The 26399-nt window shown below is 43.7% G+C and overlaps 1 protein-coding gene across 1 annotated transcript in view; it reads right to left on the reverse strand.

Moving 5' to 3' along the window:
* LOC115458945 (BCL2/adenovirus E1B 19 kDa protein-interacting protein 3-like) overlaps nt 1-26399 on the reverse strand; it is a 41921-nt gene that overhangs the window by 3328 nt on the left and 12194 nt on the right. The window contains exons 2-5 of the mRNA XM_030188804.1: nt 8033-8213; nt 7063-7147; nt 5948-6054; nt 3010-3195 (exon numbers count right to left, since the gene is read on the reverse strand). Of these exons, the coding sequence (XP_030044664.1) occupies nt 3010-3195; nt 5948-6054; nt 7063-7147; nt 8033-8213 (559 nt within the window). The remainder of the gene's footprint in view (nt 1-3009; nt 3196-5947; nt 6055-7062; nt 7148-8032; nt 8214-26399) is intronic.

A 26399-nucleotide genomic window follows, 5' to 3' on the forward strand; every position in this document is an offset into this window, starting at 1 on the left:
AGATATTCAGCCAGGGCCTGCATAAGACACCAACCACAAGAGGTTACAGCAGCCATTTGCAAAAAGGCAGCGGCAAGAGGCAGGAGTGAATGGGCTTTGCTGCTGCCCATATCGTCCCCCACTGGACCACCAGGGATACAGGTAGGCCCATGGAGGCCTACCCAGACTCCAGGAGAGAGGAGGTTTGGGGCTTCAAATAGCAGTGATCAGGGGAGGGAGAAGAAAGGCAGCTTCAGGGGACTTCAAATGGCGGTGGATTGGGGGAGGGCGAAGAAAGGCAGCTTCAGGGGACTTCAAATGGCGGTGGATTGGGGGAGGAAAGGCAGCAGGGGACTGGGGAGGGTTTAAACAAAAGATATGCAGGTTCCGGCCAATATTCAGTGCCAGGGCCCGCATAGCTAAGCGGGTTAATTTAGGGCAGCCGAGCTGTCCTAATTTAACCCGCTTAGCTACGTGGGTCCTGGCACTGAATATTGTCAGCATCTGTATAACTCCCAGCTTCTCTCTAATGCCGACCCTGACCTGTCCACTTTTTCTGGGGCCAGTCAGAGGCAATATTCAGCGACACTGCCTGCTTCAGTGCTGCCAAATATTGAGGGTTAGGCGGTGGAAAGCAATTTAAGCAGACAGGAGCCTCACTTTGAATACCGGCCAGAGAGGGTATGGTAATCACATGCTTCTACTATCTGCAAAGGGGGGTGGGGGCACATCTCTGCCCTCTCACCTACAGTCTACAGGAACTAACATTCTTATACAATAAGTGACACCTTCATGACAAAATTAGGGTGTCTCTCTTTGCCTCCTTGACCTTCAGAAGACGACTTATTCTGTGTACCAGTAATTGGATTGGGCACCCTGATGCAAGCAGAACGTTGAAATATGTTGGGCTGAAAACCATTTGTATCAGAAAGGTTACTTGTTGCTGGTCTGAAATATTTGCATTGTCTTTTAAACTTGATTTTAATATTGACTCTTTGATGTGAATAAAGTTTTATGCTGCTGTTATTTCTAAATCTTTTAGTTAACAAATAAAATGCATGCTTTGTGTCTGAGTTATTTATTCAGCAGGGTTGCCTTTCTCTCTTCAGAGTTTATATTAGGATCTAATCATGTTTTATGTATAACACTGTGTTAAATTACAAAGCATCCTTGGGGGGTCACAAGCTTTTTTATTTTCAAACTGCATGTGACTCATGAGGTACAGGAGTGTTTCACATTGAACCATGTAGATATTGGAGGCTGGATGACCAAACTGTGCTTCAAATAGAGGGACATTTGCTTGGGTGTTGCTCTTTTAACTCCTGCCTCATAGTGTTATATATTATAGCCATGAATTATAACCCTGTATTTACTATTGCAGAGTCCAATGTATATCTTGGAGTTAAAAAGCAGGGCTGCCCAGACCTGCATGGATGTGTGTTAGCCAGGGGCGTATCTGCGTGGGGCCACAGGGGCCAGGGCCCCGCAGATTTCGCCCTGGACCCCTCTACCGCCGTTAACACTCCTCCGCCTACCGCCAACCCTTTCCCCGCCTACCGCGGTCACCTACCCCCGAGGTCCGCTCCTGCCGGTTTTTTAAAATATTACTTCAGCTGGCGGGGGACCCAAACCCCCGCCAGCCCAGCCAAGGTCTTTAACTTCTTCATCCTCGTGCTGTTAAACCTGCAATGCATCCTTCCAGTTAGACGGAGTTTGACGTTGCAGCACGTTGACGTCCTGCACGTACAACGTGCTGCGACGTCAAACTCCGTCTAACTGGAAGGATGCATTGCAGGTTTAACAGCACGAGGATGAAGAAGTTAAAGACCTCGGCTGGGCTGGCGGGGGTTGAGGTCCCCCGCCAGCTGAAGTAATATTTTAAAAAACCGGCAGGAGCGGACCTCGGGGGGTAGGTGACCGCGGTAGGCGGGGAAAGGGTTGGTGGTAGGTGGGGGAGGGTTAAGGGCGGTGGGTGGGGGACGGCGGCCGGGGGGGGTTATAATGTGCCCCCTCACTCTAGCCCCTGCCCCCCCTACCGCCGAACCTCAGATACGCCCCTGTTAGCAGAGCTATGTGAAGGACAGGCACAGCAGGACAGTTCCACAATTCTGTTATTTCATTTTATGAAGTAATCAAATCTAGGAAGGGAAGCCTTCTTCTCCCTGTCATTGCATCCCCTCTCCTGCATGCTCTTTGATGTAAAAGGGAAGAGGGGGTCGGGCCCAATTGCAGGGCAATCCCGAGGACTTTGTGAGCAGTGCAGCCCCACAGGGAACAAAGGAGACATGATGTAAAAATTACTGCCTGGCCACTGTCTCCCCTGAAGTGGTCATGGTGCAGTGGGTGGAATGGAGACCTAGGGAGCATGTCACACAGGGCACAATGCTGGCTCAGGGTGATTCTGAGAGAGTGTGCTGGGGTCAGCCTTGGGGAGTAGATCACCAACAAACCCATCCCTCACCCTCACCCTCACAATCATCACCCTTGCCCCTTAACCTTCCCTGCCCTGCGGGCCTTTTTTTAAACAGTTTTGGAATAGTCCTGAGGCTTTCAGGTTTTAAAAAAGCAGTTTAACCTTAAAGAGTGCAGGAGACCAAATCAGCATATGTGACACGCCCAAGTCCACCTCCATCATGAAGCCTAGAGCAGAACATGCAGGGCCTCATTCTCTGCCCATGCCCCTTAATGCTGAACAGCTGCCACTGTCATCAGGCCTTGGGACAGTCCCAGTTGAATAAAACAGTCCAAGAAGGAGGGAGACTCTGGCAGTTTGGAGCCTAGTGTTCCACAGAAAACCAGTGCTTCCATTGCAATTTTTTTTTTTTTTAGTTCTGCCAGCCTCTCTTCAAGAAAACTGGACATGCCAGCCAAACATCAGCTGTCTGGCAACCCTAAAGAGAGGAATGAATGTGAGAGATTGCATGTACTCCCCTCCTCCCCCTAACACACACATTCTCTTACCCCATCACCAGTAGTCTACTTATGTCTTGGGGTGACCAGAACTCAAACACTCCCAAGTATGCTCCTCACCCCAATCCAATGGTCAGCAGGTGACTGAAGAGTAAAGAGGGGATGAAAAGCATCAGAAATTGTGTGGAAAAGATCCCAGCACTGCCCTTCTTCAGGCCTTTTGATTTCTGGAGGCTGAGGATGGCTTGTTTCTGTCTCTGTGTCTGAGGGAGCTGCTGTGTCTTCGGGTGTTTAAACACAAATTCCCTGCAGAAAGAAGTGAACAATGTTAAAGGAAGGCAAAAGCTGAATAAAGTTGTAAAAAAGGGCTTTGACTGCCTCGGTCCAGGAATGAGACTTAGAAGCGTGTTGTGGAGAAGGGACTGAACGAGTGATGCTATGATGTGAATAAGATTTCAACTGCCACACCTCATTTTTAAAATGCTACCAGACAGCACTGTAGACTTAAGAGACAGTCCCTCCACCACAAAACTTACATAAGACAAAGAGAAGGCTTCAGAAAATGTAGTTTACATTAACAAGGCTCTGATCAGAGAAAATTAGAATTTAGGATTTAATAGCAATTTCAGAAAGATGAGTCTTTAGTTGGGACTTGATAGGGCCAGAGTGGTAGCATGACATACCACTTTATGCAGTGCAACGAGGTGGAATACACAAAGTGAGGAGCTGGTGGTGGAGGAGCAGGGCTCAGATAAGAACAACAAACCCGGTATTCATAAAAATACTGAGCTCTTAACGTCATCCTCCTAAGTTATGCCCCCAAATTTATGCCCTATTTTCAGCCAAACGTAGGACCGTAAGTTTTCAGCTGAAAATTCATCTTAATTTAGAAGCTTAAAATTTATGCTTATACTGTAAAGTTAGGCCTACTATTCATTTGTTTATATTTATTCTAAAATTGGATATACTATTTTAACAAAAGATCAAAGTGCTTTATATAAAATTATTAACAAAAAAAAGAAGGAAAAGGCATGCCATTAAAAATAGGAAAGAACACACCACATGAACAAAACATATACAATCTATAAAAAGAACATAAAATCAAACACATCTGAAATGGGCTGTTTCTGTAAGTGACTGCGCAGAGTACCCAATTTATGAGCATAGTGATGAAAATCAGTGCTAATCTCCTAAACTGATTTGCCCTGCCTTAAATTCGCCCCTGTTGCCACCCACTTTTTATGCTCCTAAGTTTAGGAGTTTACTAAAATTTTGACTATAAAGTTATGCACTCAGCCCTAGTAAAGTTGCAAAGGGGACAATTAATGAGCATAAACCTCAACCTTTGGGGTTGATATTCAAAGCAATTTAAATGGACAGGAGAGCCTCCTGCCCATGTATTGCTTGTACCTGCCTAACCACCAGTATTCAGTGTCACTTAACTAGATAGTGTGCTGAATATTGGCACTCACCAGCAATGTCCCCAGTGGGCAAGTCAGAGGCATTACAAGTTGCAGAACCAGGAACTGGGAGTTAAGCAGGTGCTACCAGTATTCAGTGCTGGCACCCCTATAGCTAACTGGGTACATATATACTTTGTCCAGCTAGCAATGCAGGTCCCAGCACTGAATACCTACCAGCATTTGCATAATACCAGATACCAGCCTTCAATGTACTGTCCTGCCCTCCGTCCCTCCCACTCTGGCAAGCTCTGATCCTTCTCCTAACCTCCTCTCCACTACAAGCTGCAATCCCACTCCCAACCCCCCCCCCCCCCTCCAACTCAAAGACCAACTCCCCTCCTCCCCCCGTTAGAGGTGGTCTACTGGGGTGATGGGGGCAGGAGCAAAATGGCCACTGTGATCTCGAACAGTAGTCCCATGGTACTAGCACTAGTACCATGAGACTACCGTTAGAGGTCACGGTGGTAGCCATTTTTACTATGGAGTTGCGAGTAGGGTTTGCTCCTGCTCCATCTGGGAGTAAGGTAGGCATGGGGGGGCTCTTAAACAGGGAGGGGTGAAGAACAGGATTGATCATTGTGTCTAGGGGCAGTTGGGAGGAGGATCGCAGCTTGTGTTGAGGAACAGGAGGGAGTAGGCCCCTGTGTTGGGGGGGGGGGTTGGGGGATTTTAGCTTGTGTCTGGGGGGTCAGTCTTTGTGTCACGGGGGGGGGGGGTTGGGAGGGGATCACAGCTGTTGTCAGAGGGGTGGGAGCAAGGTAGACATACACACCCAACTTATGTGGGTCCTGGCCGATATTCAGCCAGGGCCCACATAAGTGTCTTATGCAGGTGCCACCTGAATATTGGCTGAGACCCAATTAAGAGCCTGCAGCTTGACCGCATCTAGTCAGATGCTGATATTCAATGCCAGTGTCCAGACATGGTGCAGCATTCTGCACCATGGCCTAATTCTGCTGGTTGAATATTGACACGTTTGAATATTGGGCCAACATGCCCAATGAACAGAGTTTCTGGGGAGCAGTGTAATGAGAGAGAAGACAGGAGAGATAGTATGGATTTATAGAATGAATGCACTTGTAGGTGAGCTAAGAAAAGCTTGAAATGTACACAGAAGCAGGGGTCATTTTAAGTACACATTTTAAGAACAGGAATTAAATATGTAGAACGCTGGCAAAAAGTAACTCTTGAAGATCAATTTTGAATGGGTTGTAGTGGATATAGGGAGTTCAGTGGGAGATCTGTGAGCAGAAGGCTGCAGTAGTCCACTGGACACAGGAGATGATGAGAGTGGATAAAGGTTTTAGTAGTGTCTTTAGAAAAAGATGAATTTTGGTGATATTATACAGAAAAAAGTGACATGTTTTAGCAAGGCTTTGCATGAGTACAGAGAAGGAGAGAGAGGAGTCGACTGAAGGGTCTATCTGTGGAAACAGACAGAAGGAGAGAAGTGGGTTTCAGAGGAAAGATAAGAAGTTCTATCTTGACAGTGGTCCATCTAAACAGGAATGTTACAGGAACAAGCTCAGATTTAGGGAAACAAGCATTATATTATACTAGCTGGCTACAGGAAGAAAAATAAAAGTTGCATTTACTTTAGCTGCAAGTGTTCAGGTCGACTGGCCCAGTGCCAGACCCAGTCAGGACTCCCTGTCAGCATAAGTCCCACCTCCCGCTGCTGGCTCTGTTGGTTGTTCTCTGGCTGAAAAGGAAAAAGAGCAGCATTCAGGCATAAGAACTTTCCAAGCATGGTCTCACTTCTAAATGCATCTGTGAGTACAAAAGACAAACCTTTAAAAAAAGCCAGCAATGAATGTCACTGGGTACCTTATCTTGAAACTCAGAGCCTGACAGCAGGAGCTTCCAGTCTGTCCATTCTCCCTACCTATTGCACTGCAGGCCCCCTCTGATCTCTAACTCCACTGGCTTCCCCTCCAGTGAGAATCCTCTCTGGATTCATCCATGCCCTCTTGAATTTTGATGTCAATTTTGCACCCCCCCCCCCCCCCCCCCCCCCCCGCCCACCACCACCGCCACCACCACCACCACCACCACCACCTAGGTATTACTAGAAAGAGCATAGAACGAGAACAAGGAAAACGGAAATATTGAATGATAACAATAAGAATAAAGAGGATAAAGAGGACAATTCACATGAGGAAAAATTACGAACACCAGTCAGCTGTTACAAAAGACGTGAAGGCAGAATCAGCATCAAGATGAGACAACACTGCACCCATAAGATAAGTGATTATTAAGTCAAATAGAGGAAGTCCTCTGTCATATAAAAAGTAAGTTAATTGTGAGAATCACAGGAGGGAGGCAGGGCAGCAGTGCCATGATGTCTGGTGAACACCATTACTAGGAAAATTTATTTCCATTGTAACAGGTGATAACTGAGCACTGCACATTTATAATAAGATATCACATATTTTAAGCATTATAATCACAATAAAAGTATCTCACATGAACAGCAAACAAAAAAGACTAAAAAAAGGTTTCGTTGTATACTAAGATATAGAAAAAAAACGGAACGGTTAGTCAACCCAGAACAATTTAGTATTGCCTACATCATCTAAAATGGCTCCATAAATAAATTTAGGGGCTAGCAATGTTTGGTTTATAGCACAAGTGAGAATAGTGACCTTCTCTCCGTAACTAATCCCTCCCTATGCATCCATATTTGCCATATGTTAATCATCTCACTTACCTGTGCACTGGTTTGGTTCCCACTCCATGCAGCTTCTACTTCCGGTGGCTCAGGGGAGCACTGCAGGCTCATGGTTAATGGAGGACTGAAATAAAGGACACTGAAGTCATGTCTGCTATTCTGCAATGCACATTTCAGGTTGGATAGCAGAAGAACTCAGGTCTCAGCAGGAAGATCCTCCCCTCCCCCCATCACATCTCACAGTTCCAAATCCCACAATGAGCCCCAAAATTCATCCCATCGTTTGCTCTTAAATGTGAATATTAAACCAAAATAAAACCTTTTTGTGATCTATAGCTGATGATGAAAGGGTACCTTGCACACAATATTCTTTGATTCAGTTTCCAGTTTGAATTTATCTTTTTTAAACTCCTGCTTTATTGTTTTGTATGGGCTCCTCTGCTGAGTCCACCACCACCACCACCAAGGAGAGATGGTCTAACTGCTGGTGCAGCCCTTCCATCTTAATACACTTCTTGTAGGTTTTGGCTCTGGTGTTGCTGCTTTAGCATCTCTCAGACCAGAGGCCAAATCAGTAATGCAAGTCCTGCCTCTGTTTTGTGTATTTTACAGCTGGGCTTGTCTCAGACGACAGCTGCTCTGAGATATACTGTCATGACAATTTCACCTAGTGCATAGCACCAATCTTTCTATATAAATTATAGCCATGTCTTTTTGTGTTTTTTATTGTTTCACTGTCTGCATTTCGGAGACAGGACAGGCCTGCTCTCAGGCATAATTGAGCAGCACTGTCGAATATAAAAATGAAAATGGAAAAGAGAAAGCAGGCAGTGATGGGAATTAGAAGCTGTTCACATAACACAGCGTTTGGGGCTCTGCTGTGGCACCAGCTCACTTGGGACTAGACTTCAGTCACTAATCTTACACATGCTCAATCACCATGCTAGTATCCATCGGCAATTATACACTGCTGAACCACCATGCAGTACACACATACACTCACTGGTACCTGCCACAGCTAGATCCTCCTCGTGAGCTGTTCTTCTCAGACTCCAGCTGAGCATCCAGCAAGATCTGCTCCATGTTCTCATTATGAATGGAAGAAGATGAGGGAACGTGCTCGAGGCCCCCACTGATTCCATGGGGGTTGCTGCTGCTGTTCAGGGTGTAGTGCAGCTCCATCCATGAACCTGCCCAAGAAAATCCAAACAGAGAATGACCCAAAAGGGAAACAGGGATGGAGGGAAGAAAAGTTATGTGGGAATGGCCAAGAAGGGTTAATTAAACGGAAATGCTGAGGCCTCGTGGGTTTCCAGGATATCCACAATAAATATGCATGAGATAGATTTGCATGTACTGCCTCCTCGGTATGCAAATCTCTCTCATCCATATTCACTGTGGATATACTAAAAACCGACTGGCAGGGTGTGCCCTGAAGACTGGGTTGAGAAGCTCTGTGCCTGTTACTTGCTATTGTTGTGAATGTATGCCTTACTAGATGTCAGTGATTTATTTTTCAGTTCTCTAGGGTTTGTTACTGACTCAAAGACAATCACATGATGCTGCAACGTCATCTAGAACCACCAAAGTGATTATATCCTGGAGTACTCAGCAGCATCCATTGCCACAGCTGCACGTTTCCAAGGAGCAGGCCATGCTCCTTGGAGTGACCTCCTGGAAGCAGTTCTTCAAAGGTTGCTGTTTGTCTGCTGGGACTAGGGTTGGTTCTGATGGGCTCTCTCTTTCTTCTCTCTTTTCTGACCATTTTTGTAGTTTAAATGACTCAGTCTAACTTCATTCCTATAATTTGGTGACACTGTCCGAATCATCCTCATTCCTGCACTAGGTCTCGTATGATGAGTAATCTCATTTTATGTTCTACATCTCCTAAGGCTGATGACTATCATGTGTAGGTCTGTGAAAAAGAAAACAGATTTGATCAGGGATCTCTGTTGTTCCCACAGCCTAGATGTGCCATATTTGATAGAAACATAGCTATGTCCAAAGAAGGAGTCATAATTTTTTCATTGCTTACCCCCTGATTTCACAGCCTTTTATTCAACCAGCCAGTCTAAATGGAGTGGAGACCTTGCTATGCTTACTTCATCTATGGTGAAGGCCAAGTCTGCCATATTCTGAATTACTTCTGATAGAACTTGATACTTTTATTCTACTGTCCTCCCTCAAGTGCAGTTCAATGGCACATGCTGCCCTCGTTTCCCTCTCTTGTAATATTAGGAGACTTTAACCTTCATGTTGATGTTATGCTTCAACTGAGGTCTCTTTCTTTCACAAATTTCTTAACAGACCTCGGCTTATCCCAGTTTATTTCTTTCCCCACACATCAGGCAGGGTACGCTCTTGATCTAGTAATTGATCACAGGTTTTCTGCTTTGAATCTTAGAGACTTTCAGTCTTGGCCTGTCCGTTGGTCAGATCAGTTCTTAATCATTAAATGAAAAGATAGATATAACAGGCATACTAGGGGGCTCATTTTCAAAGTTCCATAGGTTACTATACTTTGTAAGTCTAAGTGCTTTGAAAATACGCCTCCACTTATCTCAGTTAACCACTGCAAAGAAGAAATATTATTCAAAACTAATCCACACATCACCTAATTCTTCAAAGCAACTGTTTACTCTTTATAACAGGCTTACGAACGGGAAATGTTCTCCTGTACCTGGGATCCCTTCTGTGGAATCTCTAGGTTCATTTTTCTCAGATTAGAGTCAACTTTTCCAACACCACAGAATGCCCCTGTTTCTCTAACATTATCTGAACACTATGGATCAGTTTGGTCACAATTTAATCCCACTACACTTATGTCACTGAAGAGACTAGTTTCATCAATGAATCTTGCTCCTTCTTGCTTAGACCCAATCCCACCGAGTTAGCTAAAGATCACTTCAATGGGGCTTCTACCACTAGCATTGCAAATTATCTCCTAGAGTCTATCTTTAGGGTCGCTCCCACTGGCCTGGAAGAGGGCAGCTGTTTGCCCCATATTGAAAAAATTCGCTTTGGATACTTTGCTGTCGGCTATCTCCCAGTTTCCACTGCTACTTTTCTTTCAAAACTTACAGAAAAACTAGTTTTTCAACAGCTCCTTGCTCATGTCAAGGGCACCCATGCCTTACATCCAAGGCAATCAGGGTTCTGCTCGGGTCATAGTACAGAAACTATTCTTATCTCTCTGATAAGTGAGATACATGTTAACTTGGACAAAGGTTCAGTGATGCTGTTGGTTTCCTTAGATTTAACGGCAGCGTTTGACCTGATTAATCATTCTCTGCTGCTCCAATGTCTCTTTTCCTTAGGATTATCAGGTACAGTTCTAGCTTGGTTTGTCTCTTTTCTTCAAAACCGTTCTTTTGCGGTAACACTCGCTGGTGCTACTTCCTCATCTTTTCCTCTAGGGTGTGGGGTACCTCAGGGTTGATAAAGGGCATGGAACTCCTCCCATATGAGGAAACGCTAAAAAGGTTGGGGCTTTTCAGCTTGGAAAAGAGACAGCTGAGGAGGGATATGATTGAGGTCTATAAAATCCTGAGTGGTATAGAACGGGTAAAAGTGAATTAATTATTTACTCTTTCAAAAAGTACAAAGATCAGGGGACACTCAATGAAATTACATAGAAATACTTTTAAAACATATAGGAGGAAATATTTTTTCACTCAAAGAATAGTTAAGCTCTGGAACTTGCTGCCAGAGGATATAACAGAAGTTAGCATATCTAGGTTTAAAAGGTTTGGACAAGTTCCTGGAGGAAAAGTCCATAGCATGTTATTGGGCTAGACATGAGGAAAACCACTGCTTGCCCTGGTATTGGTAGTATGGTACTACTCCTAACTTTAAGGGCGCTTTGAGGCTATCTAACTAACCGACTATTATGTTCACTCAACAAGGTGCTGTTGCTGGGAGATTTCAACTTGCCTGATCTGGATTAGAATGTCCCGTTGGCAGAATCAGAAAGAAGCAGAGAGATCACGGATGCCTGTCAAAGTGCTTTGATCAGACAAATGGTGACCGAACCCATGAGGGAAGGATCAATGCTGGATCTAGTTCTCACTAATGGAGGAAGTGTTTCCAACGGCCTGGTGAGTGCCCACCTAGGCAATAATGGCCATCACAAGATATGGTTTGATGTAAGAGCGAAAGTCAAGTGCAGAAGCACAAAACTCAAAGTACTGGATTTCAGACGTGCAGATTTTGGTAAAATGGGGGAATACTTGAAGAAGGAGCTGACGGCAGGGGTAGGTATTAGAGAAGTGGAAGCACAGTGGTCCAAGCTGAATGCTGCTTATATATATGGCAACAGATCTTTATACAAAGAAAATAAAAACAAGAAAAACAGGAAGCCGAAATGGTTCTCTAAACAAGTGGCTGAAAAAATAATGGCAAAAGAGATACAAGAAATACAGAAAAACGCAACAAAAGGATCACAGAAAAGATTACTGGAATAAACTGAAAGAAGTGAAGAGGGAAATAAGGCTAGCAAAAGTGCAGGCAGAAGAAAAAAAAAATGGCTAAACGTAAAGAGAGGTGATATGACCTTTTTCAGATATATTGGAGAAAGAAGAAAAGCTAGGAATAGAATTGGAAGACTGAAAGTGCTGAGAAAAGCTATGTGGAAAGTGATGAGGATAAAGTGATTGTGCTAAACAAATACTTCTCTTCAGTGTTCACGGAACAAAATCCTGGTGAAGTACCGCTGTCGGCTGTCAAGGATATATCTGGGAATGGAGTGGATATTGCACTGTTCACAGAAGAAAGCATTTATAAACAACTTGAAAATCTGAAAGTGGACAAAGGTATGAGGCCAGATGGGATACATCCAGGATACTGAGGGAGCTCAGAGAAATCTTGGCAGGACCTCTTAAGGATTTATTTATTTATTTATTTATGTATTAGGATTTATTTACCGCCTTTTTGAAGGAGTTCACTCAAGGTGGTGTACAGTAAGAATAGATCAAACATGAGCAATAGGCAATTACAGCAGTAAAAATATTCAAAAACAATACAAAGTATGGCATGGTATACTAGCAATGTCAACACAATACGTAATAGAATATTATAATTGGTAGTGAAGGGTAAGGCAAAGTAGTAACATATAGATGGGTAAGCAAGTAGGAAGAATTAGAAAGTAAGGTGACTGATTTGAAGAAAGTTGCACATGGAGGAGTGGATAAACATGTCCCGCTGCAGTATGTGCAGTCCGAGTCACTCCTTGTGTGTGTGTGTGAGATTAACAAGTTAGTTACTTCTTCCATTAAAGGCTTGGTTGAAGAGCCAAGCTTTCACCTGCTTCCTGAAGTAGAGATAGACTTGTGTTAAGCGGAGCCTTTCAGGCAATGCATTTCAGAGTGTGGGGGCTACTCCTGAGAAGGCTCGCTTGTGGGTATCACATCGTGTAATGTCTTTTGGAGAGGGTGTAGTTAGTGAAAGTCCTTGGGAGGACCTTAGTGTTCTTGGCGGTGTATGGAGGATCATCCTATTCTTTAGATACTCAGGGCCATTTCCTTTCAGGGCCTTGAAGATCAGACATAGAGTTTTAAATTTAGCCCTGTATTGTACTGGTAGCCAATGAAGTTTTTGCAAAAATGGTGTGATGTGGTCACATTGCTTGAAACCTTCTATGAGTCTTGCTGCTGCATTCTGAATCAACTGGAGCTGGTGCAGGCCCTTTGTAGTCAGCCCATTGTATAGTGCATTGCAGTAATCCAGTCTTGATGTTACCATGGCATGCACAACTGGGATAAGATTTACCTTCTCGATGTAAGGAGAGAGGCAGCGTAGCTGTCGCAAACAGTAGAAGCAGCTCTTGAAGGTTGCTTTGATTTGGGGAATCAGTGTTGAATCTTGCTGTATTCCAAGGTTCCTGACTTGTGATTTGAGGGGGAGTTCATACTTCCCAAAAGGGATTTTGATGTCAGGTATGTATCCACTTGTGTTAGGGACCCAGAGAAGCTCGGTTTTACTTGGGTTCAGGCAAAGTTTGTTGTGTTTAGCCCATTCTTGAATTGATGTTAGACAGGTAATCAGTTTATTCATGGCTGTAGGTAAGTCAGGTTCAATGGGTATGAGTAGCTGCATGTCATCCGCATAGATGTAGAACTGAGAGTCCATTGACTGAATCAGCTCAGCTAGTGGCTTGAGGTAGATATTGAACAGAATAGGTGACAGTATCAATCCTTGTGGTACCCCGCAGGTCAGTGTCCATGGTGGTGATGAGTTGTTGCCAAACATTATGGATTGTTGCCTGTCTGATAGATAGGATCTGAACCAGGCAAGTACTGTTCCATTGATACCTGTTTCTGTCAGTCGTGCTAGCAAGATATCATGATCCACAGTGTCAAATCTAGCAATACTAACATTGAGGCAAATCCCTTGTCTCAGTTTCTATGAAGATCATCTAGCAGGGATACGAGGACCGTTTCTGTTCCCTAACCGGGTCTAAATCCAGATTGACATGGATCTAGCCAGTTACTCTTTTCTAGCCATTCATTAAGTTGAACACAGACTGTTTGTTCTATGAGTTTCCCTAGAAACGGGAAGTTGGATACTGGCCTGTAACTTTCAAGCTTGTCCTGGTCAAGGTTGTTTTTCTTCAGCAGAGGGCAAACCACTGCTCTTTTTAATGCTGTTGGTAGTTGCCCTTTAGAAACAGAGGTGTTCACAATTTTTGTGGCACCTTCTATAAGGCCCATACTTGCCTGCTGCACTATCTTTGATGGGCAGGGATCAAGGAAGCAGGTAACTGGTCGAAGGTCTCTTAGGATTTTGTCAAGGCTCTCCTTTTGTCAAGGTTAAAAGTGTTCCATCTGTCTCTGTTTGGAGGGGGCGAGTTTGTGCACCCCCTAGTTGACTGGTTGGGCACTGGGTGGGATTGCCTGTAAATCCTGATGGAGACTTTTAATTTTGTTGGCAAAGTGTGTAGCAAAATCATTGCAGTTCAGTTTAGACTAGACAGGCTGGTTCTGTTTACTATTGTTAATATGTGTTCTAGCTTGAGACCTATCCACTGGAATAGTGGTGGGCCAAGCTACATGGCTTAAAACAGCTGAAAAGCACTAACTAGGCCTGATAACCAGCTGATGGCCTTATAGCAGAGAGCCTGCAAGAGCAGGACTGCTTGGTGAGTCTTATTGAAACCTGGTACAACTTTCAAATTGAGTGTAACACTTAAGATGTAGAAATTAATGACAAAAATGGTAAAAAGCTTGGTTCTTAAAATGGAGTTTGTCTTTATAAAATGGCTTCCAGTATCACAAGATATAAAGACACAGATCTCTCTCAGTATTAGGAAAGAGGTTTTAAAAGTGTTGAAATTGGCACTATGAAGAAATCTTTGAGAGGAGGGGCAGGTGGGCACCTGATCTGCGGTTAAGTGTGATTCAGAGATGAAGCAAGATTAGAAACAAAATCCCTCTCCAATTGACTTGTATGTACTGAAAATGCTATATAAGAAGTGGGCATCAGAGCTATCGTTGGAACATTTTTCCCCAACAAATCTCCAAAGGGCGAAGCTCTGGCCGGTTGAACCCAGAATCTGTCTGATGTCTGTACCAAATTGAAGTCCTGATTTGGGTGAGAATAAAAGACTATTTCTTTCACTAAACTGTTTCAGTCTTGTTTCAATCTATTCTCTCTCCTCCACCTGTTTCACAGAATACTACACACACAAGTAAGAATCTTTCTTTCTCACTCACATAGATTTCATGTGGGAACATAAATGGCCAAAGATTCACTTAGATCCAGATAGACAGAAAGCTGTGGTCATGGGAATTAGATTTGAACTGCGCCTTCTGTCACCCCCCCTGCGCCTCCATGACCGGAGGCGCTCCTTAGAACCCCGTGACATAACCCCATGGAATGGGGTGTCACTGGAATTCAGGGAGGGGGTGATTAACAAGATCTTAGAAGAGCAAACCCTCTGTACACCTCCGTGGGGAAGGGTCCTGCGGGGGTCTAGAGAGGGATAGATAAAAACACTATACTGAACAGCTGCTTGGTTGAATTGGCAGCCTGTGCCATGCATTGTGAGAAATACTGTTTTTTGGTTGCTAAGGCTTGGCGGTACTTTGCAATGTGCTTCCTGCAGTTTAGCTTGTCTTCAACCAGGTGAGATTTGCGCCATCTCCTTTCCAGTTTTCGTCCTTCACGTTTAAGGATCCGAAGTTCTGGAGAAAACCAAGGTGAGCGTTTGTGAGTGGGGCATAAGACCTTTTTTAGTGGTGCTGTTTTCTCTAAGGTCTTGGCTAAGTTTGTATTCCAGATGTCAACTTGTTCTGACAGTGTTGTCTTTTCATCTACATGTGAATAGTCCAAGGCCTCTAGGAAATTCTCAACGGTCAGCTTTTTTTTTGTCTCTGATCTCCTTCCAAACTCCGGGAGGTGCCATTTGTTTCAGGTGGTCACTTAGGGAGAATTTAATTAGAAAATGGTCTGGCCACGATAGGGGTGTTATTTCAATACTGTTATCCCAGAATTCTGGGATATCCACCCCTTTGTAGAATACCAGATCTAGTATGTGACCCTTTTCGAGGGTTGGAGAATTGATCACCTGTGTAAATCCTAGTGCTGTCATCGTGTTCAGAAAGGCAGCTGTGGTGGTATCTGGGGTTTTGATGTGTAGATTGAAGTCTCCCATGATCACCAGCCTAGGATAATTCAGGGTCACTTGAGTGATTAGGTCTAGTAGTTCTTGCACAGATAATGTGTTGTTACGAGGTGCTCTGTAAACCATGAGCAGCCAGATTGGTTTCTCCTCTTTAAGTTGGATTAAAAGAGATTCTGATCCATGTAGCTGGGGATGGATATTCTGCGCAGTTTGATTGTGTCCAGAATCAAGACTGCTACCCCTCCACCCTATCTTCCAGGTCTTGGTTGATGTTGGATGTTGAAACCTGTTGGGCATAGTTCAGCCAGTGGTAAACCCCCACTTTCATCTAGCCAGGTTTCACTTGTTCTTAGGATGTCAAGATGCTGTTCATTTATGGCATCATGGATCACCGAGGATTTCTTTGCAGCTGATCTGACATTCACCAGTCCTATAGTTCCCAAGGGTGGTCTGGGGGTGCTATGGGTAGTTTTGGTGTGACAATTAGGTGATCTTTTAAGTACTGTTATGTAGGTGTTTGACCTCTTGCACTTTTGCCTTCTCTTTTTGGTTGGTTGGGGTTATGGTTTCCTCTCCCACACACCACTGGGATGCTTGCATGACACATTTTTGTGTCAGAAACTAGTTAGGTAAAATTTCTCTGGGTGGTGCTGCAATCCACTCTTTGGAGTACACCCTGTAGATCAGCAGTCTTCCTAGTTGGCAATGAGACAGAACAGGTTCTTCGGGATTGGCGACGAGCAGATGTGTTCCCTCTTCACAAAAGCGGGGAAAGGGAAGAAGTGGGAAACTACAGGCTGGTAAGCCTTATGTCAGTGGTAGGGAAAAAAAAATGGAGTCCCTGCTGAAGGACAAGATAGTTAACTTTCTAGAATCCCAACGGGTTGCTGGATCTGAGACAACATGGCTTTACCAAAGGAAAATCCTGCCAAATGAATCTGATTGATTTCTTTGACTGGGTGACCAAAGAACTAGATGAAGGACTTTCGCTAGATGAAATCTATTTGGATTTCAGCTAAGTCTTTAATATGGTTCCTCACAGAAGACACCTGAATAAACTGAAAGGCTGAACTTAAGACCCAAAGTGGTGAATTGGATTGGAAACTGGTTGACTGACAGGAGGCAGAGGGTGGTGGTAAATGGAATCCGCTCAGAGGAAAGGAAGGTGAGTAGTGAAGTGCCTCAGGGGTTGGTGCTGGGGTCAATTTATATATTTGTGAGAGACCTTGTTGAAGGGTTAGAAGGAAAGGTTTGCCTTTTTGCAGATGACATGACAAAGGTAGCCAATAGAGTGGTTACCCCGGACGGAGTAGAAACCATGAGAACAGATCTCCAAAAATTAGAAGAATGTTCAAAGGTCTGGCAGTTAAAATTTAATATACTATTAAAGCTCTGTATTTTTGTTCCTAATTCAAAAACAAATTAAGTTAAATAAAAATGTACTCTAACATTTTTGTTAGAACTGTAACAAGAATTCTAACAAATTCTTACCATTACATCTCGGGTAAGGGTCATACATGTAAAGGGGCATTTTCAATATGACATCTAAATCCAACTTTAAATGTCCAAAAATCAAGTGGTGAACATGGCCATTTTTGAACCTGAAAAACATCTTTTTGCTTCAAAAATGGCCATTTCCCAGACATTTTTAGCTGTTTTGTAATCAGTGTGTTTTCTTTTGTGACCATTTTTGGAAAAAAAAAAGTCCAAGGGAAAAATGCACGAAAACAAACGATTGGTATGTACCGAGGGTCAGCATTCTTAGTAGACTAGCCACAAAGACATCCCAGAAGAGCAGTGAGGCACCCTAGGGGAAGGTTCCCAGGTACACACCTCACTGTTACCCCCTTATATTGTTTGGGGAGCCCTCCAAAACCTACCAAAAACCTACTGTACACCACTACAAGAGCCCTTATTCCTGCAGGTATCACCTATATTTATGTACAGTAGGTTTTTGGTAGGTTTTGGAGGGCTCACGCTTTCCACCACAAGTGTAACAGTAAGACTGCAATATCGGCCTGGGTCCCCTTCTCTACAGTCCACTGTAGTGACTACTAGGCTACTCCAGGGACCTGCTTGCTGCTCTAATAGGACCGGCCATTACATCTGACACTGTCATAGAGGCTGGTATGTACTATTTCTTTCACATCTTTGGGGGATGGGAGGGGGGTCAGTGACCACTGGGAGAGTAAGAGGGGTCATGCCTTAATCCCTCCAGTGGTCATTTGTTCATTTAGGGCATCTTTTTATGACTAAGGGCCTCGTTTACCAAGCTGCACTAGAGGTGCGTTAGTGCTTTTGGCGCACGCTAACCATTAATGTGTGCTAACTGTGTAGGCATCCACAATATTCCTATGGGTGCCTACACAGTTAGCGTGCGCTAATTTTGTGCATGTGCTAAAAATGTTAGCGCACCATAGTAAACAGAGCCCTTAGTCATGATTGAAACAGGTCCAACTTTTAGTCCTGGATATTTTTGCTTTGTTCCATTATGGCAGAAAAATGTCCAAGTTGTGGAAACACCCAAATCCCACCCCAACACGTCCCCTTGTGATTTTGATGCACTGCAGATTAATTGCATAGAAAAAAATCTTTAAAATGTGTTTTAAAAATAGCTATTTGGACATTTTTGCAATAAAAATGTCCATCTGCCACTTTTTGGACATTTTTCTGTTTTGAAATACTGCATTTCTGTGGTACAACCAAGAAGTTTACATATTATATATAGGCACTTTTCTCTGCCGACAAAGCCCACTGAAAATGAATGGGCCGTAAATCGCTAACACAGTTTGGTAAAAGAGGCCTTTTTTTGTACTTGGGGCAATGAAGGGTTAAGTGTAAAATTAAGTTCCCTTTATAGTAGGGAACAATGATTAAAAACTTTAATTGTAGTTAATAGTGTGATTAAAAATTGTAATTACATGACTAATTGCACTTAATCATGGCATACATTTTGGGCACATGCTTTTCAATTTTTTAATGTTGACCCAAATTTCCTTCTGAATAAATGCTCAGCATGGCTGATTATCCTGCACATGCTTTTCTGGCTTTTCCGGCTTCAGGGACCCACTTGCACTATTCACCTGATTATCTGTAAGACATGGTAGGGTGACCCCCAGCAAGTACCGTTGCATATCAGAGGTTACTGCTTGCATTTCGGAAGAGTATAAGGCTTGGTAGAAGCGTACAAAACAATCCCTCAAATCCTCAGGTTTAAAATGCTCCCTGCCATCACTATGGCGAACAGACACGACCTGCGACTGCACCCGCTGCTGCTTCAGTTGAGAGGCCAACAATTTACTAGCCTTGTTGCCCTCTTCATAGAACACTTGCCTCACCATATTCATATGGTGCACCACCTCATCTGCCCAAAGAGCTTGCAATGAGTGGCACACCGCCTCAATCTGGTGCATCAAAACAGGAGTGGGGGACTAGGCACACTGATGGAAAGACACCATCATAGGTTCTTATCTTGCCTATTGTGATCCTTTTTCAGCTTACTGGCCCACATAATCAGTCGGCCTCTAACAAACGCCTTAAAACTGTCCCATAAAGTACCCAGAGAAATTTCTGGTGTGGAATTCTCAGCAAGGAACAAAAGGTATTTCTTGATTAAGATTCTGGATTAGCCGGTCCTCATCTAGTAGAAACTCAATCAGTCTCCAAAACTGAAGTTTCGGATCCGGGCTCTGTGCTTTATATGCTAATCAGAGCGCAGCATGCTCAGACCATACTATATTTTCAATTTCTACCTTTTCCATATTAGAAAGAAAGCCCTTATCAAGGAAAAAATAATCTATATGTGAAAAAGAGGCATGGGAAGCAGAATAATAAGTAGATTGCTTATGTGTTCCATGAAAATGCCTCCACACATCTACCAGCCTCAAGTGCGCTAACAGGTCATGCAAAGCCTATCGGCTTGCTTATATATGAGTTGTGTGGAAGAGTCTAATTTAGGGTGAAGCGTTACATTAAAATCACCCCCCCAAACACAAAGTCCATCAGGCCATTGAAGCAGATACCTCTCAAGGTGTCACATCCCTCACCTGTTCAACGCTCCTCCCGGCTAGGTCATCCCGCAGTTCCGTCTGAAACGGACGAGGATCAGGCTTAGGAGGGTCTGTTTCTGTTTTCCACCCGTGTCTTTCCTGGGCGACAACCCCGTGTGGTTCCCAAGACCTGTAGACCGCCGGCACCTGGAGGCTCAACTTCCAGGGAACGGCGGCCTTCCCAGGCGAAGATTCGGGGTTGTCCGGCCGCCTTCCGACACCGACGTTGGACTCAGCTAAGGTGTGGGATCAAGGCACAAGGGCTCACAGTCTGACACTAGGTCCAAATAAAAAGCCCGTTGGGCTTCATTAGGAGCATAGATGGTGACCAGATTATAAATATCACCCTGGAGCTCAATTTGGACAGCTAAATAACGGCCATTTGGATCTGAAAACACATGCTTTACTATAGGTTAGAGAGATCCAGAAATCAAAATACCCACCCCTTGCTTTTTAGCAGAGGGATGGGAAGCAAAAAATTGCAGCGGATATTACCTGTGGTGCAGAAGTCCATGGTGGCGTTTTAATAAATGGGTCTCCTGCAAAAAGCATATAGATGCAGAAATCCTAGATAACTCTTTAAAAAGACATTGTCTCTTATAAGGCAAATTAAGCCCTTTGACATTCAAGGATACTATCTTGAAATAACTAAAAAAAAAAAAAAACAGAAAAGAAACTGCTAAATATCCAAACCCAACATCACTCCCCAGCTAGCATACATAAGATTCCAATAACACGGTAAACCCAGTCCATACTCCCTTCCACCTCCCCCCACCTCACAAATGACAGCTCCCCAAACCCCAACTCCTCCTTCCCAAACCCCCTATACTCCTCCCTCCGGGTATAGTACTGTTCATCATGGAAGAAATGAAACCCCGCCCCCCCCCAAAGCCCTCTCACAAGAGCACACAATATAAGGCACATTTTAATAAAGCAGCCATGCACACTGACGCACGCCTGTATAAACCTCACTAACAGCATGAAATAAACTACTGTGCAGTAATGCTCAACTACAGTGGAAACATGCAGAAAAACTAAAAATATTGCAAACGCTCTATTCAATCCCACAATACTTGAGCAGTACTTAATCAGTCATTGCATCTTGCCAGAAAAGTTAGAAAAAAATAACAGTGCATAACACAGGGAAAAAATGCTGGGCATCCAGATATCATTTTCTGCTCACGATCCCTTTAAGTCCACAGAGCCCCTCTGGATCTTGCATGGAAAAAAACTAATCCTGGAAGCAGTAGTCAACAGGCAGCGAGGCGGAACCTCTGCCAGGCTTGTCAGAGAAGCTCGATGCTGCAAACGGTGGCTTTTAGCATTGGATACCCTTTGCCACTTAGGACAATCCTAAATCTTGTGGACCACCGGCTGTATCTCCTCCTCCACATGATCTGAATCAGGACATGGGCAAAGCTGAGAGGCTTCTTCTGGAGACTGTATGTGATGCAGCTGCCTTCGCAAGAAAAAAACAGAGCAAAGGGGCACTTCCACCGATATCGCACTCCTTCCTTCCGTAGCTGTTCCGTGAGAAAACAGAGTTCACCGCAATGTTTCAGATTAGATGCAACTAAATCCTGTATAATGTCAGATGATATGTATCCCACACAAAATCTTCTTTTCCTCGGGCAGCCTTGAGGACTGCCTCTTGCACTTTTTAACTCTGAAAGCATGCCACTATATCTCTGGCTATATTGTTCCTGGCCTTCCCCAAGGACCAGTGCGTTCTATCTCAATCTGCTCCGCCGGAATTATTGCTCCCCCCCCCCCCCCCCCCCACTCAGAGAGAAGGCAGCTGGCCACACGCTGTGCCACCGACTCACAATCCATATATTCTGGTGCCAAAGATGGGACCTGTTCTCTAGGTCTTCAGTTTTAAGTGCAAAATCTGTATTAGCTGTTTTCAGGTCCCCCAATTGTTTGTCCATGAGGGTGTTGGCCTCTGAATGGTCTTTGAGACGCTGATCTGACTCCTCAATGCGTCTGCCCAACTCAACCAGATCTCTCCACAGATCAGATCCTAAAGTGGTCAGCTCAGCACGCACAGCTTTAAGATCAGTCTTAATTTCATGCAGCCACTCACGAATATCACCCGCTGTCCCGTGCATATCCATCTGCAATCCAACTACACCAATCTGAGTTGCCTCATAGTGTCCGCCCGTGCCATCATCTGCCATCTTGCCCAATTCCATAAGTGGAGCCTGCACCACCACTGAGTACAAAAACTGGGAAAAGTTTATCCCCCAAGACTTAAGAGCCACAGAGAAGAATACAGCTGCAATTTGGCAATCCTCCGAGGTGCTGTAAACAATCCCACAACTCCGGATGGCTGCTAACAATCAGCGATAAACAGGGCTTTTTTTGAACGGGTACTTGGGGAACTGAGTAATGGCACCTTTTCCATTGTGTGCTAAAATTGACCCATGGTCCTCAAGTTTTAATGAAAGAGCTCAGGCTGTAAACACCAATTCTGCCTTGTTATAGATTCTGTGACTGATTGCTGGGGCCTGGCTATTGTGGGGTGGGTCCCTCAGTGATCACCTCACCCCTGAAGGGTGGCCTGGAATTTGTGTGCCGGCACCTTTTTCGCTAGAAAAAAATGTAATGGCGATAAAGCTCAGGAAGCGAGGAGCATCTGGCTTGTTTTGAATGTTTTTTAGTTCCTGTTGATCACCTAGCTTTTATGAATGGATAGCTTTGTTAAAATAGGAATATTTTGTTAAAGGGAACGGGACTTGATATACTGCCTTTCTGTGGTTACAATCAAAGCAGTTTATATATTATATACAGGTACTTATTTTGGACTTGGGGTAATGGAGGGTTAAGTGACTTGCCCAGAGTCACAAGGAGCTGCAGTAGGAATTCAACCCAGTTCTCTAGTAGCAAATGTCACTGCACTAACCACTAGGCTACTCCTTTGCATTGCTTCTGAATCAGCAGAAAACATTTTTACTGTAATTTATTCTTGGCTCATTATTAACTGTAGTACCAGAGTGGCATTCTGGTTCTTATTTAACTAATTCTGATTTTGTGCCTAGATATTTGTGAGCAGGATAGTTGCTTGTTTTTAACTTTAGTTTTATTTGCTGAAATAGGGACTTGGAAGGTCAGAATCATTGTTGGAAATACTTTTTTTTAAACACATCTTGATAATCATAATTATATTTATATTTTTTGTGGTGGGTTGTTGCTTTCCTGTCAGCTGAAACCTATAGAAAGACATATAATTCTATATCTAAACTGATGATGTACAACTACTCATACCTACTGAACCAGATCGACCCACAGTTTTGAATAAACTGCCTGTCTAACCACAACTCAGGAATGAGCAAAAAAACAACAAACTCTGCCTGAACCCAAGCAAAACAGAGATTATTTTTGTACCTAACACAAGTGGACAAATACCATGACTTCAAAATACCTGTAGGGAAGTACGAACTCCCCCTAAAATCACAAGTCAGGAATTTTGGAATATTAAAATATATTAATATTAAAAGAATGTTAGGTATTATTAGGAAAGGAATGGAAAACAAAAATGAGGATGTTATAATGCCTTTGTATCGCTCCATGGTGCGACCGCACCTTGAATATTGTGTTCAATTCTGGTCGTCGTATCTCAAAAAAGATGTAGTGGAATTAGAAAAGGTGCAGAGAAGGGCGACGAAAATGATAAAGGGGATGGGACGACTTCCCTATGAGGAAAGGCTAAAGCGGCTAGGGCTCTTCAGCTTGGAGAAAAGGCGGCTGAGGGGAGATATGAGGGGTCTATAAAATAATGAGTGGAGTGGAACGGGTAGATATGAAGCATCTATTTATGCTTTCCAAAAATACTAGGACTAGGGGGCATGTGATGAAGCTACAATGTAGTAAATTTAAAATGAATCTTAGAAAATGTTTCTTCACTCAACGTGTAATTAAACTCTGGAATTCGTTGCCAGAGATTGTGGTAAAGGCAGTTAGCTTAGTGGAGTTTAAAAAAAGGTTTGGACAGCTTCCTAAAGAAAAAGTCCATAGACCATTATTAAATGGACTTGGGGAAAATCCACTATTTCTGGGATAAGCAGTATAGAATGTTTTGTACTTTTGGGGGATTTTGCCAGGTACTTGTGACCTGGATTGGAAACGGAATGCTGGGCTTGATGGACCTTTTTTTCTTTCCCAGTATGGCAATACTTATGTACTTATGTAAAAGCATCAGTTGGACCGGTAGATGACTGAGGGGTAAAAGGGGCAGTCATGGAAGACAAAACCAGAGGCTTGAAGTAGATATTAAATAAAATGGGAGACAGTAGGTGACTTTCAGACGCAAATTTACCTGATCAGAGAATTGCTCTATATATTTATTTGGACTTGATATTTTTCAAAATGGTGTGAAATAATATTCAGCATTATTGTGGTACTTCCTTTTATGACAGTGCATACTTTCTAAGGAGGGAAATTATCAACATGGGCTACAGTTAAGATGGGCTATCACTATTAGCCCTAGTTCCTAATAACTAAGTCTCAATGCATAAAATGAGGCTTGTGTTAAATATCATGAGGTAGAGGTAAAATAACATGTCTTAATGACAGCTCATGTTGATAACTGTGCCTCAGAGGCTGTGTATTCAGCAATGACAGTAAAGGAGGGAAATTATCAATGTAGCCTATCATCAAGATGTGCTATTTTACAGTTAACCCCAGTTCTTAGGAACTAGGACTCATTGCATAAACCTGTACTAAAACAGAATGAGTTAGTGGTAAAATAACACATCTTAACGGTAGCCAACCTTGATAACTACAGTCCTAAATGTTACTGTTTTGCAATATTTTTCCTACGTAATAATTTATTGCCTAAAAACAAAATCAGTGGTAAGGCATATCATAAAGCAATATAAATAATGAACCAAGCCAAAAGACCATCAACTGATACAAAATATTAGTGGTCGGTAACAAGTAGGTGGATAAATTGTAAAATATTTGTACATAAACATCAAGAAAGGCAATTGCCTAGTGCACCAAATACCTGAGGTAACCAGAAGCCTGATTCCACTTGCTTTAGAACTGTGCTCTATGATCTCTATTAGAGAAAGCACTTCTGTCCACCACTCTATGGTCCTGCCTATAACATATTAAATCCTTCTCTGAAAAAAATGTAGGAGGCAATATTCAGCCCCTTGCACTGTTTTAAACACTGGCTGCTGTGGGCTTTTTATACCTGGATATTCAACACTGAGCCATTCCTAGATACCAGCAGCAAATATTTATTCAGTAATTCAGTGGCTGTCAGCTCTTATCCAAGTACCAGAGATATTGAGACTGGTATCTAGATAACAACAGGATAAAGTTAGGATTAGAAGCCGACCAAATTTCTGTTTCCATTTCAGATTCAGCACCGAAACCAACCCAAAATCTGGGTTCGGGTTTTTGACAAAAATGCCTGAGCAATTTCAGCTGAAACCAAACTTCTTTCCTCCCCCCCCCCCCCCCCATGATCACTCTTCCGTACTGCCCCTTCCTATCCAACTACCCACAGGCCCTTCCCGAGCCTACCTTAGTGAAGCCCTGGTGGTCTAGTGGCCTCTTTGGGGGCAGGAACAAACCCAGTCAATTGGAACCAACACGGGCAGGACTGAGTCCTCTGTCTATGCTGGTTCCAATCAGAAAATGGCTGCCAGGACCTCTCAAAGGAAGTCTCAATAGCCATTTGGATTGTAACAGCGCATGGGGTAGGAACAAGTGGAGACCATTCCTGCCCCTGAAGAGGCCATTAGACCACAAGGGCTACTTCAAGAGAGCAGAAGCACAGGGCAGCAACTTGTGGGGTTTGTTTCTGCCCCCGAAGACGCCACTAGATCACCAGGGTTTCACTAAGGTAGGCCCAGGGAGGTCCTATGGGTGGTCGGGTGAAAAGGGTAGGTGCGGGAGAGTCATAATGGGGGGGGTCACCGCTGGGAGAGGGGGGGGTTTATGGTTGGGAGGATGGAGTAGGGGGCAGTTTCTACAGTTTCGGTTTCTGCCAAAACCGAGTGGTCAACTTTGGCTGCAGATTCGGTTTCGGCAGAAACTGAAGGTCCTGGGTTCAGTCAGGCTCTAGTCAGGATGGCCTTTTTGCTGTCCTAAATGTATCCAGATATTACCCGCTTACCATACTCAATACTGAAGCTAACTGTGTAATCTGTGGCACTGCCCAGATAATGTTCAGGTGGTCTGTGACTGCCTGAGTTTTCAACGGCATTTTCCATGTCAGTGACACTGAAAATCCATTTATGACTCTGTCAGTAGAACCTATCTAGGTAGGAGCAGTTCTTACCTGGATGTCCTACTGAATATAGGTCCCATATGTTTTCCACCTGTTCTGTTATTTAAAGACTCTAGGTAAATTCCAATGGTTCAGAAGAAAACCTGGGATGATCTGTGAGTCACTGGAGGTAGAAGTGGCAGAGTGAATGATTGCAGTTTAACTGATCCCATCCCAGAATCCTGTATACCAGGAATGGTAGACCTGATCAGGACAGCACTACCTCCTATCAGGTATATACCCCAGGTCTCCCCACTAAGAATGCCTATTCAATGACAGACCACAACAAACCACGGGGCTACATACAGTATATGTATCTAGTCAGAGAGCACTCAGCATCACTTTTGTCAGCCTAGGATGAACCAGGTGATTATCCAATGGGTAAAGTCAGATCTTTAGGGGTCATTTTGGAAAAGGAAAGTAC

Source organism: Microcaecilia unicolor, unplaced genomic scaffold (assembly GCF_901765095.1).
Source record: "Microcaecilia unicolor unplaced genomic scaffold, aMicUni1.1, whole genome shotgun sequence".
Taxonomy (NCBI): Eukaryota; Metazoa; Chordata; class Amphibia; order Gymnophiona; family Siphonopidae; genus Microcaecilia; species Microcaecilia unicolor.